Below are 17,413 nucleotides of genomic sequence, written 5' to 3' on the forward strand. Positions count from 1 at the left end.
TCAATTTGACCTTTGACTACTTGTTGCATTTAGAGGCATTTGAAGATCACAGAATTTAATGAAAAAACACAGTAGAATGTAAATATTCTCTTATAACTACCCAGAACTAGGACAAAGTGCGCAATTATTAAAAGAAGTGTTCTCGTTCAAAACAATATAGTGGTTTACATACGGTGATATTTTCATTTCTATTTAAACCCTTTAAACTTACATGCATGATTGCATATCGATTCTTTATCGACAGACTTAACTTAAATAATATCGATCGATAAACTGTAAAATATGTCAAATGAACGATAATTTATGGTATTAAATTTCGAAAATGTTTTGAATATATTTTGGTTTTGAGTCCTTGACATATCAAATATATTTGCTAATAGAAGATAGAATTGAAACGTGACGTTAATACCGTTAATACTTCTGCGATTGTAGCAAGCGCGATACCTTCGTCATATTTCAAAAACAAAACTTTAGCGGGGTTCTGGTTGTGTTTTAGTTTAAATTCATTGAAAATGCATGTTCAAAACATAATTATAGTTCTATTCAATAATTTAGTATTACAAAGTTTACAACAAAGTTTAAATTGATATTTGTGATGGATTAATGATTCTTTACAGCGTGTAACATGATTGAAAAAAGAACGTGACAAAATAGAATTTTATATCTCATATAATTCTTAGAAAAAGTTTTGTTTTTTATACCAGCTTATTCAAAATTGAAGTGAAACAAGAATGTTTACTATGTGAAAGCCAAACACAGTACACTATTAATGTGTAAGATAGCATACACTGTCGAACTGTAAATTCGACACACTGATCAATCTGGGTCTTGTTTTCGTTGCGTCATTGAAACATAAATTCATATTTACATGTATCTATCATTAATATCTTTTAATTTATTATTAATATGCTTCATTTAATTGGCACTATGAGGTAAGTTATCAATTACGACAAAATGTGGGATCTGTTGGTCTTCAAACATAATCTACTGTACTGATATAAGAATTGTTTATACCAAATACAAATTTAAAGCACTTTTTATTACATAGAATTCTAAGTAAATACATGTTAATAAGTTACACATCAACGTCTTTTTCAAATGGCCCCTGTAAGAAAACAAAGGATTCCAGCAGACTCCTTTGAAACTCTATTTTCCAATATTCATCGTATTCGTCTGTATGTTTAGTGACATTGTGCGATTAATAATAATATTCACAACGGCACGTATATCTCAATTCATCCACAATTACTTTCATTTTCAAATAAAACATAATTGTAAATTAATGATAAATTTAAAAAAAAACTAAATTGATGATTGATCGGACGCACCGATTCTGTTGATTCAAGATCAATCCTACATTTTTGACGCATTACTGACATATACATCTTAATAAAAAAAAAACCATGTTTTTCTTAAAAAAATTAATATACATACACTTTTTTTTGCACTTTTTCTGTATTGTTCACTTTATCAACATGTGCATGATATTTTCAAACTTAAATACTGAATCAGGATATGGTAGGAGATTGTTCATTTTTATTACCATATGCATGGTATTTTCAAACTCAGATTTTGATTTTATCTCCTGTTTAAGTCTTGTTCATCTACATTGAATAATATTATGAAAATCTATCAATTTTTACCACAAGATCTGAAATTAGAGAAAAATTATCAAAGAATAGTATATTTAACTCATCATACATGTACAAAAGTGAAGATTCCCAATATCTTTTTTTATTGTCTTCTATATTGACTTTTTACACCAACTGTAACGGAAACATTTATATACTGAATTTGAATATAATAACATTGACACAATACATTAAATCGATAACAGTGATAGGAGTTATTTTCACGTCCTGTTTATTTCTATGAAACTATCTACAATATTCCATTGACAACTGCGGTTCTTTAAAAGCACATAATGTAAATGAAAATTTCAAAGTTGCATTCGATAAGATGAAAATTTGAATTCCAAAATTCATTTACAAGCATTTGAGAGCTTCATTTTACAGTAACAAAGCTTTCAGTACATGCACAACCTCTATTATTTTATTGAACTGTGTTAAAAAAAAATATGAAGATGAGGAAATAAGCTCTAGTGTCTCTTTGAAGGAGTAGAATGATTTGATGCCATAACTTCTCTGTGAAAAAAATCTTATATGTGTCAAAATTAACATGTGACGAAGTATGATATGTATTGTTTTGCCCATATTTCCTTTTATTTTTTCAACTTTCTAAAATATTTTGTAATTGTTCTTTTATTCTAAAATTGAGATGGTTTTAAGAAGATTATTTATAAAGATAAAATTTTACCTGTATCTTTGCATATAACGAAGTGAAAATCACAGAATTTAAAGTTTCGAATTGTATTCATACATAGATTTAAAGTTTGCAAAGCCTAGCAAGATGGAGAATCATTTGAACCGTATTAATACATTAGGAAACCAAATTTAAAGTTCCTGACACTAATTTCTATGTTATAAAAAATCGTTAATGGCCTCTTCCGTTCATAACTATGTATAACAATTGTTGCTGTTTCTTTAATTTCTATTAACAAATACTTGCAATAATAAACTCTGCTAGCTATGTCTAAGTTATTTTATACAAAAGTGAAATAGGAAATAAATGTATGATCTTTTAAATTCCATGCAACTCTGCTAAACTATGTCTAAGTCATTTTATACAAAAGTGAAATAGGTAAATAAATGTATATGATAATGTTTTAAATTCCATGTATTTTATAATGTTGCACATTCAAATATATACCATCAAATTGTGTCTAGTCAGACACAAGACAAAACTCTTCCCAAAAAGAAAAAAAGTCATCACAACAAATCAGAACAGTCATATGTTAGCGAGACATGTATTTTAATGTCTCAATAATGTCTCAGCAATGCAAGCAATCTTATCACATGTCTGTAAAACATGCATTGGAAAGTATTACTGTATACAGGGTTATTTTTGCCTCGTGTTATTTTCGCCCTTCTACACTTGCAAACAGTTTCGCCTAGTCTTGAATTCGCCCAGTTGCAGTTGTGTTAAGAGAGATATTTTTGTAACATTGAATTCGCCCAGTTTTAAATTCGCCCTCTGACAACGAAGGCGAAAGGAGTGAAAAAAAATGGAGGCGAATATATTCCTGTATACAGTATAAAAAGGTTCTTGACTGACATATATAATTTAAAAAAAGAAAGACAAAAACATGTAAATAGAACAGAAAAGTCACTGGCAACAATTGTCGTATCGATTGAAGGTTGTAGCATGTACCTTTGTATTCGAATGAATTAATTATCTATTCGTTTTCAACAAAAAAGAGTTATATGGCCATATGTTCTCTGACTAGTAGAAGTTTTTCATCTTTATTGCTGCAATATCTAACAACTTCTTTGTATTTTGTTGGAGCAATTTGTCTGCTAAACAAAATGGAAATTCTCTGTATGATTGCAGCAACTCAGAAAATGTCCGAGTACATTCCGCTTTTTTGTGCATGTTGTAATAACAAAGAAATAGTAAAAAGCACGCATACGATTTATAATACACTATGAAACAGAAAATGTTTGCTTTTTCAACAAGCTCTGTTATTTCTTTTGGGAAAAGATGATTGGCTCTATGCATATCTACAGTACATTTAACGAAATGGTTCTCAAACAAACTAGCATAATCACAAGGTTTTTTTGAACATTTGTTTGCAAGAGATTTAAAATTAACGGTTTCAATTAGAGGAGTCGTTGGTAGACTCCTAGCAGTCTTAGAAATCAACCTGATGCATTTTTTATACCTTCCTTCACAGTACCAAAGTGTCGCCAAATAGATCGAACCAAATATATCGGCATGTTGTGCGAACATGAGTGCCACTTCTGCTGATAACAGATATGATCTAAAACCAGTCATAACAAATTTGTCGTACATAAGTACACCTACTCTCCGCATGATCGAAAGCCATATGTATTTCAGAATAACGACCCTAAGCTGGTTTTCTTCGCCTTGTATTGCAAGCATGATCTTTAGGACGCAATTCATGCATTCACGATACGAAGTCTGGTGGCCATTTACCACTCTAAGAGCTGAGCATAGTGAATAAAATGTCCGCAAAGTGTGAGATTCCTTCTTTAATCTCATATCTTCGAAAGAAACATGTGCTCTAATTATATGATGTATCAATGTATTTTCACAACGAAGGACTTCAAGAAGATTTTCTTGTACAGTGCGTCTTTTCTCAATCATTCTTGGTTTTGAAAAAAGATTGTTTTCAGGTATAAAATAGTTAGGACAGCAGCCTTTTGCGACAAATAATAAAAGTCTCGTCAAGCATATCCGAAGACAGTAGAATATATTTTGTATAATCCAAAATGCAGGATGAATATCTTCTAAGACGTGAAACATAACTGTTTTCAAGTGGTAGGAAGAGATCGTGTCCTGAGTTTCAGCAGATACATCAATAACTACATGTATAAGAATTTTCATCAATCCGTAACAACAGAACTGAACATGGTTCAATGAATGAACAATTTTTTGCTCAAGCACGGAAAACGAGATTAGCCATTGATATCCATCCTCGTCTCCATTTACTGGTCCTTTAGGAACACAATGCATGACAGTTATGTTGTCGTTGAGTATTTCAATTTTGATATCGTTCCAAAACTTTGTTTTAAAGGTTTTCAAAAATGCATTTGAATAATCTGGATGTACGGATAACGCATAACAACGATCATATCCATCTGGATAATTTGTTGAAAAACAGGGTCCATGATTCGTTTCGTCAAAGTTAACATTAAAAGCCACATTTTGTCTAAATATTAAAAACTCTATTCTGGAATAATAATCCGAGTTAGTGCTAGATTGAATTAATTTACAGAATCCTGGTTGACAACCATTTCTTGTTGCAATCAACGCACACTCAGGATGAACTGATTCCATGCTGATTTCTGGATAAGGTGTAGATAACATCATGTCGAGGTCACTCCAATAAAAGAAAAATCCATCGCCTTTACTTCCGGTCATATATTCACAAGATGTTGAACGTAAAGCATACACATAAAGTGCTATAACTTCTCTGCGAATATGGACATCCTCCTCTGTACCAATCACCAACTGTAGTTGATCCCAAAAATTCTTGGGGTTTATGTAGAACGGATTGCATCTTTTTGTATTCCGTCCTTTTTTTAAAAGAAAACATTCATACATGTTAAAACACTTGATTTAAATGATCGCGATATAAAATAAAAAGTGACTCATAACCTTTATGCTATTGTTTCCTAAAATCTATACTTATAAAGTAAGGCATTTGCAAATAAACTTCGCCTGCACCGGAGTAACTGCTTACACCTTTGGTGTTTCAACACATCTGAGATAATGTCCGAATTTTAACTGATAAGTTATAATTGTGATATTAATCAAAAAATAAATAATACATATGGCAATCTATGTAGTGTTTTAAAAGTAAAAAATGCCCAATTGTTAACACACGACGCACGACAACGGATAAAACCAATTGCAATAGCTCACCTGAATTACAAAGGTGGCCTTAAAAAGAGAAGCAAATTTCTTACGTCATCATGAACTCTTCTTTAACACATATTATTGTAATAGGACGCATTTTATGATAATAATTACTCTCATGCATTATTCATATTTCATCATCATCAACATCATCATCACCAAATCCTACATTTCATCCATATTTTGCCTGTATATATTTAGAAACAGACTACTGTCTCTAGAACTCAACGTCTTTTATGCACCAAGTAATCATTATGTATTCTAGTGGCTTCTGATATTTTATAGCCTAAGTCATTTTACCTGTATGGCCACTTTCATAAATGTGGACAGGGTCAGGTTGTTTACTATTTAAAGCCAATAGTGTGTTTTTGTAATTTTTTCCGCTTTTACTGAGTAGCATTTGTGACAGATCAAGACTCGGCTTCATTTGAGAAAGACCTGTTTTCTTCAAGAGACAGTTTAACTTATTTATTTATTTATCAAACATTTTGAAGCAGTCAGTTATAGTAAGCGTTCTATGTTTGGTATTCTTGATGTTTTATAAATGATTTGATAATCAATAATGATATTTCTGTCAATTGTTACATTTCAATTGGCTAAATAAATTCTACGTTTTGAGGTTATAATACATTATTTGTAAAAGAATGTATTTTATAAAATATCCCAGTAATTCTTAGTCTTGATACTTAATCTATAATAATTTATTTTTAATATATGTGAAATGTTAGTCATTGTTACCATATTCAATATTTTTAGTTAGATAGAACCATAATCAGAATATCAGGAGCTAAGTGAAACCTTGTTCCATAGACAGGTGATCGTTGCAAAGTTATATTTTTATGTTTATATACGTATCCTGAAATAATGTAATCTACAAAGGTGCTACATTGAAAGTTTATTTTTAATTTAATTTGATAATTATATAAACTACACATCTATTTTTTTTTTTAAATTGTGTTCAATGGAAGTAACTTTTAATGACCCTGAAAGTATAACGCAATATAGTCAGAGTTATCTTTCTTTACAAATAGTTTGATGAATGAACTCAGCAGTAATGTATTTCATGAATATATATTTGAGTATGATTGTATTTTTTATGCTAAACCTGATTGTAAAACATTGATCATTTTTATACTGACATCAATATTATAGTACAGGGTTTAATCCTTTAATTCCTATATCATCAGAATGAATGAAGTTAAAGTGAACTTGTTTATCTTTGGGACAACCCACAACCACACTATACCCTATATATTATTGATCATCGGTAACAAAACATAATGTAGCGTATACTAACGCTTAATTAAAGATAACTGCTTTTATCAAAAAAAAAAATAGAATGATTTTATAGCAAAGATTGACACCTTCATTGCCTGTAAGAAGCTTATGAAACAAAAAATTACCTGGCCTTGTCTGTGGTCGTTTAAAAGCTGTCCGAGCCAATTGATACAATTTGAAAATCATTGGATCATACAAACTTTTTCCCATTTTCAGAGTCTCTGGAGAAACAGTAGAAACAGAGGTGTATTCGTTTTAGCGTTCCTTGTTGTCTAATGAAACGCACTTACTCTCAGACTTATTCACCAGGGATATGAGCTTCTTTTAAATTGCACAATTGTACCTAGGTTATCGGTGTAAATCATATAAAATGTCCCCCGATAACGGATATTTGTTTACATATTTCCAAAGTCTAAAGGTGCTTTGTAATAAATGTCTTACGACATGTTAAAGGTCCTCAGAAACCCCATTTACTTTATCTTTTATGAGAAGCGCAATGATTTGAGCTTTATTTAAGTTTATCAAATGTTTTACTGTAATCAATAAGTTTTCTCCTTGAATGATAAAGTCATGGAGGGTTGATCTAATATTGTAACGATAGAAATACTATAATTGAACTCTCTCTCTCTCTCTCTCTCTCTCTCTCTCTCTCTCTCTCTCCTCTCTCTCAATCAATCAAAAAGTAAGTCACGAGCGGTAACTCCGCCCAGCTACGATCTTATTGGACAAATGTCAGTCAAAACATTACGTAAAAACTTTGATGTGACAGTTTCGAATTAATCCAAGATGGCGGCGATGGATACTTTGTATTATTTATTAGGGAGACGATTTATATTTTTTATATATGAGAAATATATAAAGACAGGTGCCTATGTCTAAAAAGGATTTTCCATGCCGATTTTGTGTGTTGTCAGTATAGTGACGATGTGGAATGTTGCCAACACAGTCATTACAGTCGTACGTGTTGCCCATTCTTGAATTAAAATCTTACATATAACTAACATGATGGTATCTGCTTCATTATGATGGCATATTTGTGTAAGCAGTGGAGCAAATTAAAATTATTATCACGACTCAAAATATACAGAATATAACACAAATGTAAAGTCGGTGTCTTTATTTCGGAACTTGACCCCAAAAATACCCTCATACCGGATTTGTTAACTATGTCTACGTAGTGAATGGCAAAGCATTTTTGTGCCTGGTTTATTTAATCTAAAGCATTATTTCAAGATCGGAGATATCATTCAACATCTTTTAAGTTGATAAAATTTATTCCCTCTTTACTGTCAACTATAAGATACAGCCGGATATATCCGTCTGGTTGTCGATAAGGTTTAGGAAGCTCTTATTACAACTAGATGCGAGAAAGGCCTCTAAGTTAAAAAATAAAAATAGGATATATCATACAATATGCATGAAAAAAGCATGTATCATAAAAAAAAAATACAAATATAAACCCAATACGACTTAAACGATGTTATTGTACATGTGTAAAAAAAAAAAAAGGATTGCATGTGATTACCAAAATATTAGATTCTCTAGAAGATCTTTTCATTTTTTATATACAAATCGTACATGTAAAATTATTGACTTTTGTTTCTAGTAAATCAAAAGGACACAATGTTCCCCAGTACTATCGAACATAACATTGTAATTGTTAATATTAAAAGTACATGCATGTACTTTTGATATTGAAATTGATTTAAATTCTTAATTTAAAAGCATATAAGTCAACTGAATAAGATATCTAAAATAACAATATTTTTATAAATTTATGTTATTTTCACTGTTCATCACAAGGAATCAGTTACTTTTTGTACGCTAGATGAAGTTTTTCATTTTCATGTTTGCACTATCTATTAACATTTTTGTATTTTGTTCGAGTAATTTGTCCGTTAAATAAAATGGACAGTTTCTGTATGATTCCAGCAACGAAAATGTCCGTCTGCACTCCGCACTTTTGTGCAAATTGTAAAAGCAAAGGAATAATAAAAAGTATGCATACGATTTATAATATACTATAAATTCAAAAATTATAGAGTTTTCAACAAGTTCTGCTATATCATTTGGGAATAGATGACTAGTTCTATGCATTTCTACAGTCATTTTAACAAAATGGTTTTCAAACAAACTAGTATAATCACGAACATTTTTCGTACATTTCTTTTCTAAAGATTTTAAATTACAACAAATAATTCATATCAGAGGATCCTTTTGTATATTCTCCTAGCAGTCTTAGAAAGCAACGTGATGCATTTTTTATACCTTCCTTCACAGTACCAAAGTGTCGACAAATAGATCGAACCAAATATATCGGCATGTTGTGCAAACATGAGTGCAACTTCTGCCGATAATAGGTACGACTGAAACCAGTCAGCACAAATTTGTCGTACATAATTACTCCTATTCTCTTCATTGTCAAAAGCCATATGTATTCAGAATAGCAATTCTCAGCTGGTTTTCTTCATCTTGTAATGCAACCATGATCTTTAAGACGGAATTCATGCATTCACGATACGTAGTCTGATGCCCATTCACCACTCGAAGGGTTAAGCATAATGAATAGAATGTGTCCAGCATATGAGGCTTGTTGTGTAATTCCACTGTTTCTAAAGGAATTGGTTGGTCTACAATAAAATATATTAACCCATTTTCACAACCAAGCACTTCTAGCAGATTTTCTTGTATAGAGCATCTTTTCTCAACCATTTTTGTTTTTATGAAAAGGTTACTTTCAGGTATGAAATAGCTTGGACATGAGCCCCTCATAACAAATAATAAAAGTCGTGTTAAACAGATACGAAGGCAGAAGAATATATTTTGTGGAATCCACAATGCAGGATGAATATCTTCAAACACGTGAAACAGCACTGTTTTCAGGTGGTAGGAAGAAATCGTGTCGTGAGTTTCAGCATATACATCGATAATTAGTTAGACATGAATAAGAATTTTTATCAATCCGTAACAACAGAACTGAACATGGTTCAAAGAATGGGCAATTTTTTGCTCAAGTACTGAAAACGAGATTAACCATTGATGTCCATATTCGTCTCCTTTTTCTGGACCTTTACGAATGCAAGGCCTAACCGTTATGTTGTGTTTAATTATTTCTGATTTAACATCATTTCAAAAAAAAAATTCCATTTTCCATAAAAACACATTTGACGAATCTGGATGTACGAGTAATGCATGGCAACAGTCGAATCCATCTGGATAATTCGTTGAATAACAGGGTCCCTGATTCGTTTGGTCAAAGTTTACATTAAAACCAATATGTTGTATCATTTGTAAAAACTCTATTCTAGAAAAATAATCATACTCGGCGCGACATCGAATTAGTTTACAGAATCCTGGTTGGCAACCATTTTTGGTTGCTATGTATGCACAATCATAATGAAACGATTCCATGCTGATTTCTGGAGAAGGTGAAGATATCATGATGTCAAAGTCACTCCAACAACACAAAAAACCTTCACCTTTACTTCCGGACATGTAATCACAAGATTTTGATGAATCACACAAAGCATACATGTAAAGTGCGATAACTTCCCTGCGAATATGGACATCGATCCTCCTCTGTTCCAGTAACCAACATTAGCTGATTCCAAAACCTTTTAGGGTTTACGTAGAACGAATTATATTTTCCTGTAGTTAATCCTTCAATATAAAAAAATAATATATTTTACTGCAAAATAAAACAAAAAACTGATTCAAATGGATCCATTGGGGCATAAAATGAACAGAGGGTCACATTTTTATAGAAAAACTAGTATACTATTTGTTTTCAAACAGTCAGACATCTTTCCACCTTATTTAATTTTCATGCTTAAAGCGTTTTTCTTTCCCTGAAAGTTTTTTAATCTTGTTAAAAACGCAATTTGAATCACACAAAGTAGAGACTTCAAAACACTTCAAAATGAAAAGTTGACTGTGACCGATCAAAATGATATAAAGATTGAAGGTCAAGGACAATAAAATGTTTTGACATTATTTTTTCATATAGTAATGCAGGGTTATAACTTATTGAGACATTGGATCCTGACAGAAAAACTTACAACGTCAACTTAAGACATTGGCAAAAACGAAAAGCCTCTTACGGTTAAAGGGAAATAGAAATAACAAGTATTAAGTAAAATAAGGACAATAACTGTAAAACTATTTGAGGCGGGGGCTGAATGACTACATTTATTTTGAAATGTCCTACCACATCCATGAAAAAGTTTTTCCTTACCGCCTTAAACAAGAGATATATAAAAACTCGTTAATACAAATTAATTTTGAATGACCTTTACCATTTACCAATGTGTTATTTTGATTGTACAAGGTAGAGGAACATATCCCAAGTTGTCCGATACCTCAATAATAAATAATTCAAAAGTTGTAAGTGTTTTTTGGAAATTTAAAATACTTTCCGGGTCAATGATTTTTAGAAGGAAGACTCTGTCCCTATAAATGAACCCAATGTATTCGTAAAACTCCATCAAAAGTCTGTTGTTTATGGTTTCAGAGAAGTAGCGATATATGAACATTTTCTTCACAAAAGACAATACCTTTGTAATTTTGGCGAGTAATCATTAAAGGGTCGTTTTGTGTTTTAACTTTTATTTTTGAATTACTTTGTTTCAGTACCTCTAGTAATAAAAAACTGTCCCGAGAAAAACAGAGAAGAAAAATAACTAGAAGAAGAAAAACATAAGGAATAGAGGACTTCCACCTGGAAGGTGCAAATACCTACATGTAATTAATTTAAATGGATGAAAACAACTTCCATGTACCAAATAAAAAGAGCATTTCAATAATGAAAACGACTAGTGAGAAACAATTTTTTTATTATCTTTTTCCAATCAAACCAAAATATTGCATATCATATACATGTACAGCGATTTCTGTTTATAAATAACGATATTGATATCATCATCCATAATAGAACATTTTTAGCTGACTTTTTATGGAATTATTTAAGAATTAAATGATTCGATTTGATGAATTTAACGCCCATCTGTTGAATGGATGACATGTGGTGATAACGAACAGTGTTCAAAATCGAAAGTCCAATGGAAAAATACAAAACAGGAGCAGAACAAACACGGACCTCTAAAATAGAGGTAGGATCAGGTGCCATGGAGGAGTGAGCAACCTCTACTGACATGGTCACGAAAACGTTAAATTAATATATTTACATCTACAAAGTATTATTCCCTCTATTTCTTACGGAAACCTATATAATAGTTAATTTATAGCTCTATAGAAACAGCCAGACTGAAATCTACACGCCCCGTTTATTGATTGGTCGAAATCTACAGCTGCTGAAACTGATAAGAAACTGACAGGACAGATATAGACCCGCTTTGTTTATCGATTGGTCCAAACCTACAGCGACCTAGAAAAAATCACGGACTGCACGAAATAATCATGACGATGTCAGACTCAAAGTATCACAGGAGAAGTTTGGCTGTTTCTTTTAGCTAATGCACTTACGTACATTGACAGTAATTTAGTGAATTTTACTTACTTTTCATAATCAATTTATCAATTAGCTAAAAGAAAGATGTTAATTTAAACAATAAAATGTTTTCTTTGATGATTCATTCGGGTTATGAAGGTATTTTATTGTTTAAGTAAATACATAAAATTACGAATGAGATTGCTATATTACCTGGTATTGTCATTCCTTTTTTAAAAATCGTACGAGCCCATTGAAATAAACCAAAATTCATTTCATTAAACACACCCTTTCCCATACCGGCAATCTTTTTTTAGAACGCAGTTCGCAATTGAATAGTGAACTGCGTTCTAGAACGCAGTTCGCAATTCAAAATTTAGAATTCATATTTGGGGCCCGAAATTTTTAGGGACATCTATTAGTGGTATTTCACTACCACTGTGAGAATATGGTGATGCAGCTATCTCTAGTTTTCAAGAATCGGGCTTATATGCAATTGAATAGTGAACTGCGTTCTATCTAGAACGCAGATCGCAATTCAAAATTTAGAATTCATATTTGGGGCTCGAAATTTTCAGGGGCATCTACTGGTGGTATACCACTGCCACCATGAAAATTTGGTGAGGTGGTCTTCTCTACTTTTTGAAATGTTGGCCTTTTTGCAATCGAATAGTGAACTGCGTTCTAGAACGCAGTTCGCAATTCAAAATTTAGAATTCATATTTGGGGCCTGAAATTTTCAGGGTCATCTACTGGTGGTATACCATTACCACTGTGTAAATATGGTAATGGTCATATATTAGGTTTATAGACTTGGGCCTCACTCGTTAAACACTATTCGCAATTGTAAAGTGAATTGCGTTCTAGAATGCAGTTCGCAATTCAAAATTTAGAATTCATATTTGGGGCCTGAAATTTTCAGGGTCATCTACTGGTGGTATACCATTACCACTGTGTAAATATGGTAATGGTCATATATTAGGTTTATAGACTTGGGCCTCACTCGTTAAACACTATTCGCAATTGAAAAGTGAACTGCGTTCTAGAACGGCAAATAAGCCTGATTCTCAAAAACTTTAGATAAATGCATCAACATATTTTCACAGTGGTAGTGAAATACAACTAGTAGATGCCCTTGAAAATTTCGGGCCTCAAATATGAATTCTAAATTTTGAATTGCTAGAACGCAGTTCACTATTCATAGGCAAATAAGCCTGATTCTCAAAAACTTTAGATAACTGCATCAACATATTTTTCACAGTGGTAGTGAAATACCACTAGTAGATGCCCCTGAAAATTTCGGGCCCCAAAAATGAAATCTAAATTTTTGAATTGCGAACTTCGTTCTAGATAGAACGCAGTTCACTATTAAATTGCATATAAGCCCGATTCTTAAAAACTAGAGATAGCTGCATCACCATATTTTCACAGTGGTAGTGAAATACCACTAGTAGATGCCCCTGAAAATTTCGGGCCCCAAATATGAATTCTAAATTTTGAATTGCAAACTGCGTTCTAGAACGCAGTTCACTATTCAATTGCGAACTGCGTTTTAAAAACTGATAGCCGACCATATCTAGAAGAAGCGGTAGAGGGGGCGTTTCAAAACAGATAATCTGGACATTTTTCATATTAGTGGATGAACGTAGTTTGAGCACAAAGGTATTTACTATTATTGAAATATCAAGCAAAAAGTGGTGGAAGCAAAACTCGGGACAGGGTTTAGATGATATCCCGTGCGAGCGCGGGAATTAACACTTTACACATTAAAATATGATACAATGCTTAATATGTTTAACCATATCTTTGTTAGATTTTTTATACTCTCAGTGTCCGATATTGTTCGTACTTATTTTGCTTTCTTAACATATTCTTTGAAACTGAAATAAGACTAACTGTATCGCTAGAATTTTAGAAGATGGGACAGTGGTGCAAAATCTATACTGAACTTGTACGTGACCTAAAGTCTTTTCATTGCAGCCGACTGGTAAATAATAACAAACTTTTTTCCTTAATGATAGTGCGTCGCATATCTAAATTTTGTTCTTAAGGCCTTTTAACTATAATTTGTATCACGATCCCAAAGAAGATTTTAGATGAAAAACAAATTGGGGATGGGGTCACCTCCCCCCCCCCCTTCCATTTAACTTTCCCTATTTTTGCATACATCATTTATTCTAATATAGACGTAAAACACAAACTATTCATTGTTTATAAATGAATGTATGAGGTTCTCCAAACCTGGAATTATATAAAATTGTATGAAATTAAAAAACCACTGGTGTATGAATATTTTTGACATACGCATTATGATAAAGCAAAGTTATTTGCCTGATGGTTAAAGGAATGCGAGTACCAATGCACCGGATGTTGACATCAGACCAATGTTAATACAAGATTGAGCCGAGCAGAAAAAGGTAGGGCTTAGGTGATTGGCTGATTAAGTTGTTGAAATAATGATCATTTTAAAGTAAAATTATCAGTGTTTAAATAAAATGATGAAATGAGGAAGTACTGCAGAGAGTAGTTAAAGTAGGAGGTGGGTGTCATTTTAGAGACTTGGGTTAATTTGCTGCGGATCACTGTAAGTTGTAAACAAGTTCAATTTTGACCTGTAAACGCCATGGGACCATATATATTTCTTGTGATTTTCTGTCAGTGCTTGGAATGAACTTTCAGATTTTACCAAGGATATGTCTGTAAGTAATATAGCAAAGTAGCTAGGGTTGTTTAGGTTAACATTGAGTTCTATGGGAAATTAATTGGTACTCTTTTTCCTATAGAGAGCCTATTTTCCCCTTGTCATGTGACTTTTTAAGGAGAAATAGTTCCATAGGAAGTTTAGTTCTGTTGATATTTGATCATGGAAGATTTCTTTGAACAGAATTTGGAAAAAAGTGAAATTCATGGGGGACCGGGTGTTTTGTATGGAAAGGCACCACCACTGCCCATGGGTATGGAGTGTTAAGGTGGATCTCTACACCAAATAAGTGTAGGAGATTTTTGTTGCATGCATTTGTTACCAATACTAGGCACAGTATTCAACAATAATATACCTCAAAATACAATACACTATTTTCTCGAGAATTTTAAAATATCAGTCTGGTTCCAGATAACCCCTTATTCATCAAATTTTTAAACATTCCTGTCTTAAAACTCATATGAAAGTGAAATGTTATTAAGTTTAGAAATGAAAAACAAAAAAAATCATGAATTAAGTTTGTATGATTTTTATTGGAATCCACATAAATATGAAACTAAAATATAAAAAAATTCTTTTAAGGCAAACTGCTGGACAAAATCCCACAAAAACCTGAAAATAAAAACAATATTCGTTGGTGAATGGGATGAAGAAAAGAAATTGAATGAAATTGAAAAATTAAAGGAAATACTTAATTATTGCAAAAATCTTGGTATGAAAGATCCTGTTTAAGAGTTGTCTTTCTTTATTTTACATGGTCTCAAATATCTTGGGATCAATTTTTTAATTAATAAAAATCACGAAGAAAAATTAAAAAAGGAACAAGTTTATGCTAAATATGTAGATATAAGATAATTAGTGCTTATGATAATGTTTGAAGCTGAAAAATAATATTATTGATGAATGCATTATATATATTTAACTCTTCAGAACAAAATATTAGTAGTTAATTATGTTATAAATTGCCTTTTACTTTTTTATATACAATAGCAATTATAAACAACAACCATACGCATATTAATACATACATTAGATGTCCATAGTGATACACATGCATGTGTGGAAATGAAAAACATGCTCCTTTTCAGAATTCTGTCTTTCCCTCAGTTGGCTTGCAAATCCGGGCTTCCACTGCTATTGCTACCTAGTTGTATCTATTTTAATCAAAATACATTAGTTTAATGTCAAAGTTTCAGTGAAAGTCTTTTACTGCAAATGTTTTTTTTTAATTTGGGAAGTTAGGATCAATTCAAGAGATCGTACTACGGTACTTTCGTTTTATATTCATCATACATATATAGTTTAAATGAAAATTTGACATCTGCTTACCTATATCGATAATCCGCCACATATGTATGATCGTCTGTTGCAGATGACATGACAAAATTGTGTTGCCAATAGCAGCAGAGCAGGGAAACGGTATATTATTTAGATTCCACGTTTTCCGTAAAAACAGCTGATAATCAATGTTAGTTGAAAGCTTTAAACAGGAAGAAAATTGACATATTTTCTAAGCGTTTTGGTGATTTCATTCCTATCTCACCTCCTTAGTTAGAAGAGTTCAATTAAACGGTGTATAGCTATTTTGTACCACGACATAATGTTATCAATCCGGAACACAATGGCGTTTCGAACGGAAGTCAGACATGTTTTGACGATGTAGCCTTCCACCTTAAGAGTGAGATGGCCAGAGGAGGGACCAAAGTTTGAGAGGGTTCATAGGGCTATTCTTATGGCAATGATGCGCTTGACCCGATCACAGTTTCCAGGTGGAAACCTGGAGGTCAGCCATCTGTGCCATAAGAAGCTTTGCGTCAACGCCGCCCACCTCGTCATACAATAGATGTTTAGATTGTTAAAAATTTTTGGAGTTTTCAAATTCCAACGCAAATTTAAAAATATTAGTAATGCCATCTTTCCAAAACTTTGCATACAAATAGACATACATCTAATGTCTCATGTAAAAAAAAAAGTAGGGATCACATCTCAAAAAATTGAGATATGCTATGAAATAAGCTAATTTTAGGCAAAAATTGGGGTAAATTTTTTCTTGACTTCGATGAAATATAATTAGCTAAACAGGCCAAAATATATTGATAGAATATCAAAATATTGTGTGTGTGTATATATATATATATATATATATATATATATATATATATATATATATATATATATATATATATATATATATATATATATATATATATATATATATATATATGTTTTTCATAACAACATGAAAATATCATAAAACTCAAACTATCTGGAAGTTTGGTCTGCACCGAAAATTAGGAAGCTAAAGTAACAGTACTCTAAAACTATTGAGTTATTCCGCCACAAAATATAGTCCCTTACTAAACTATGTAAATATCTTTAAACAATTTTATTCAGTATGGTTTATTTGCCATTGTAAAATATAGATGTACAAATAGAATTTATATATGATGTAGAATTTTTAGCCTAGAGGTGACATAAAATAGTTA

The 17,413-nt window shown here is 31.8% G+C and overlaps 1 protein-coding gene, 1 long non-coding RNA gene and 1 pseudogene across 2 annotated transcripts; all 3 read right to left on the minus strand.

Annotated features, from left to right (window-relative positions):
- Positions 1-1,486: 1,486 nt before the first annotated feature.
- On the minus strand, positions 1,487-7,072 carry LOC128178288 (uncharacterized). The gene is made up of 2 exons (XM_052845389.1): positions 6,906-7,072; positions 1,487-5,159 (listed from the first exon to the last, which is right to left on the minus strand). Exons 1-2 carry the CDS (start codon positions 6,988-6,990, stop codon positions 3,343-3,345), a joined length of 1,902 nt encoding a protein of 633 aa, XP_052701349.1. The 5' UTR covers positions 6,991-7,072; the 3' UTR covers positions 1,487-3,342.
- A 2,054-nt stretch (positions 7,073-9,126) lies between these two features.
- Positions 9,127-10,583, minus strand: LOC128175810 (uncharacterized; annotated as a pseudogene).
- A 4,838-nt stretch (positions 10,584-15,421) lies between these two features.
- LOC128178617 (uncharacterized) lies at positions 15,422-16,601 on the minus strand. Its single transcript, XR_008242978.1, has 3 exons — positions 16,257-16,601; positions 15,956-16,081; positions 15,422-15,539 (listed from the first exon to the last, which is right to left on the minus strand). It is a non-coding gene; the product is annotated as an uncharacterized LOC128178617 (long non-coding RNA).
- Positions 16,602-17,413: the final 812 nt, after the last annotated feature.

The sequence above is a fragment of the Crassostrea angulata genome, chromosome 3 (assembly GCF_025612915.1).
Source record: "Crassostrea angulata isolate pt1a10 chromosome 3, ASM2561291v2, whole genome shotgun sequence".
NCBI classification, from domain to species: domain Eukaryota; kingdom Metazoa; phylum Mollusca; class Bivalvia; order Ostreida; family Ostreidae; genus Magallana; species Magallana angulata.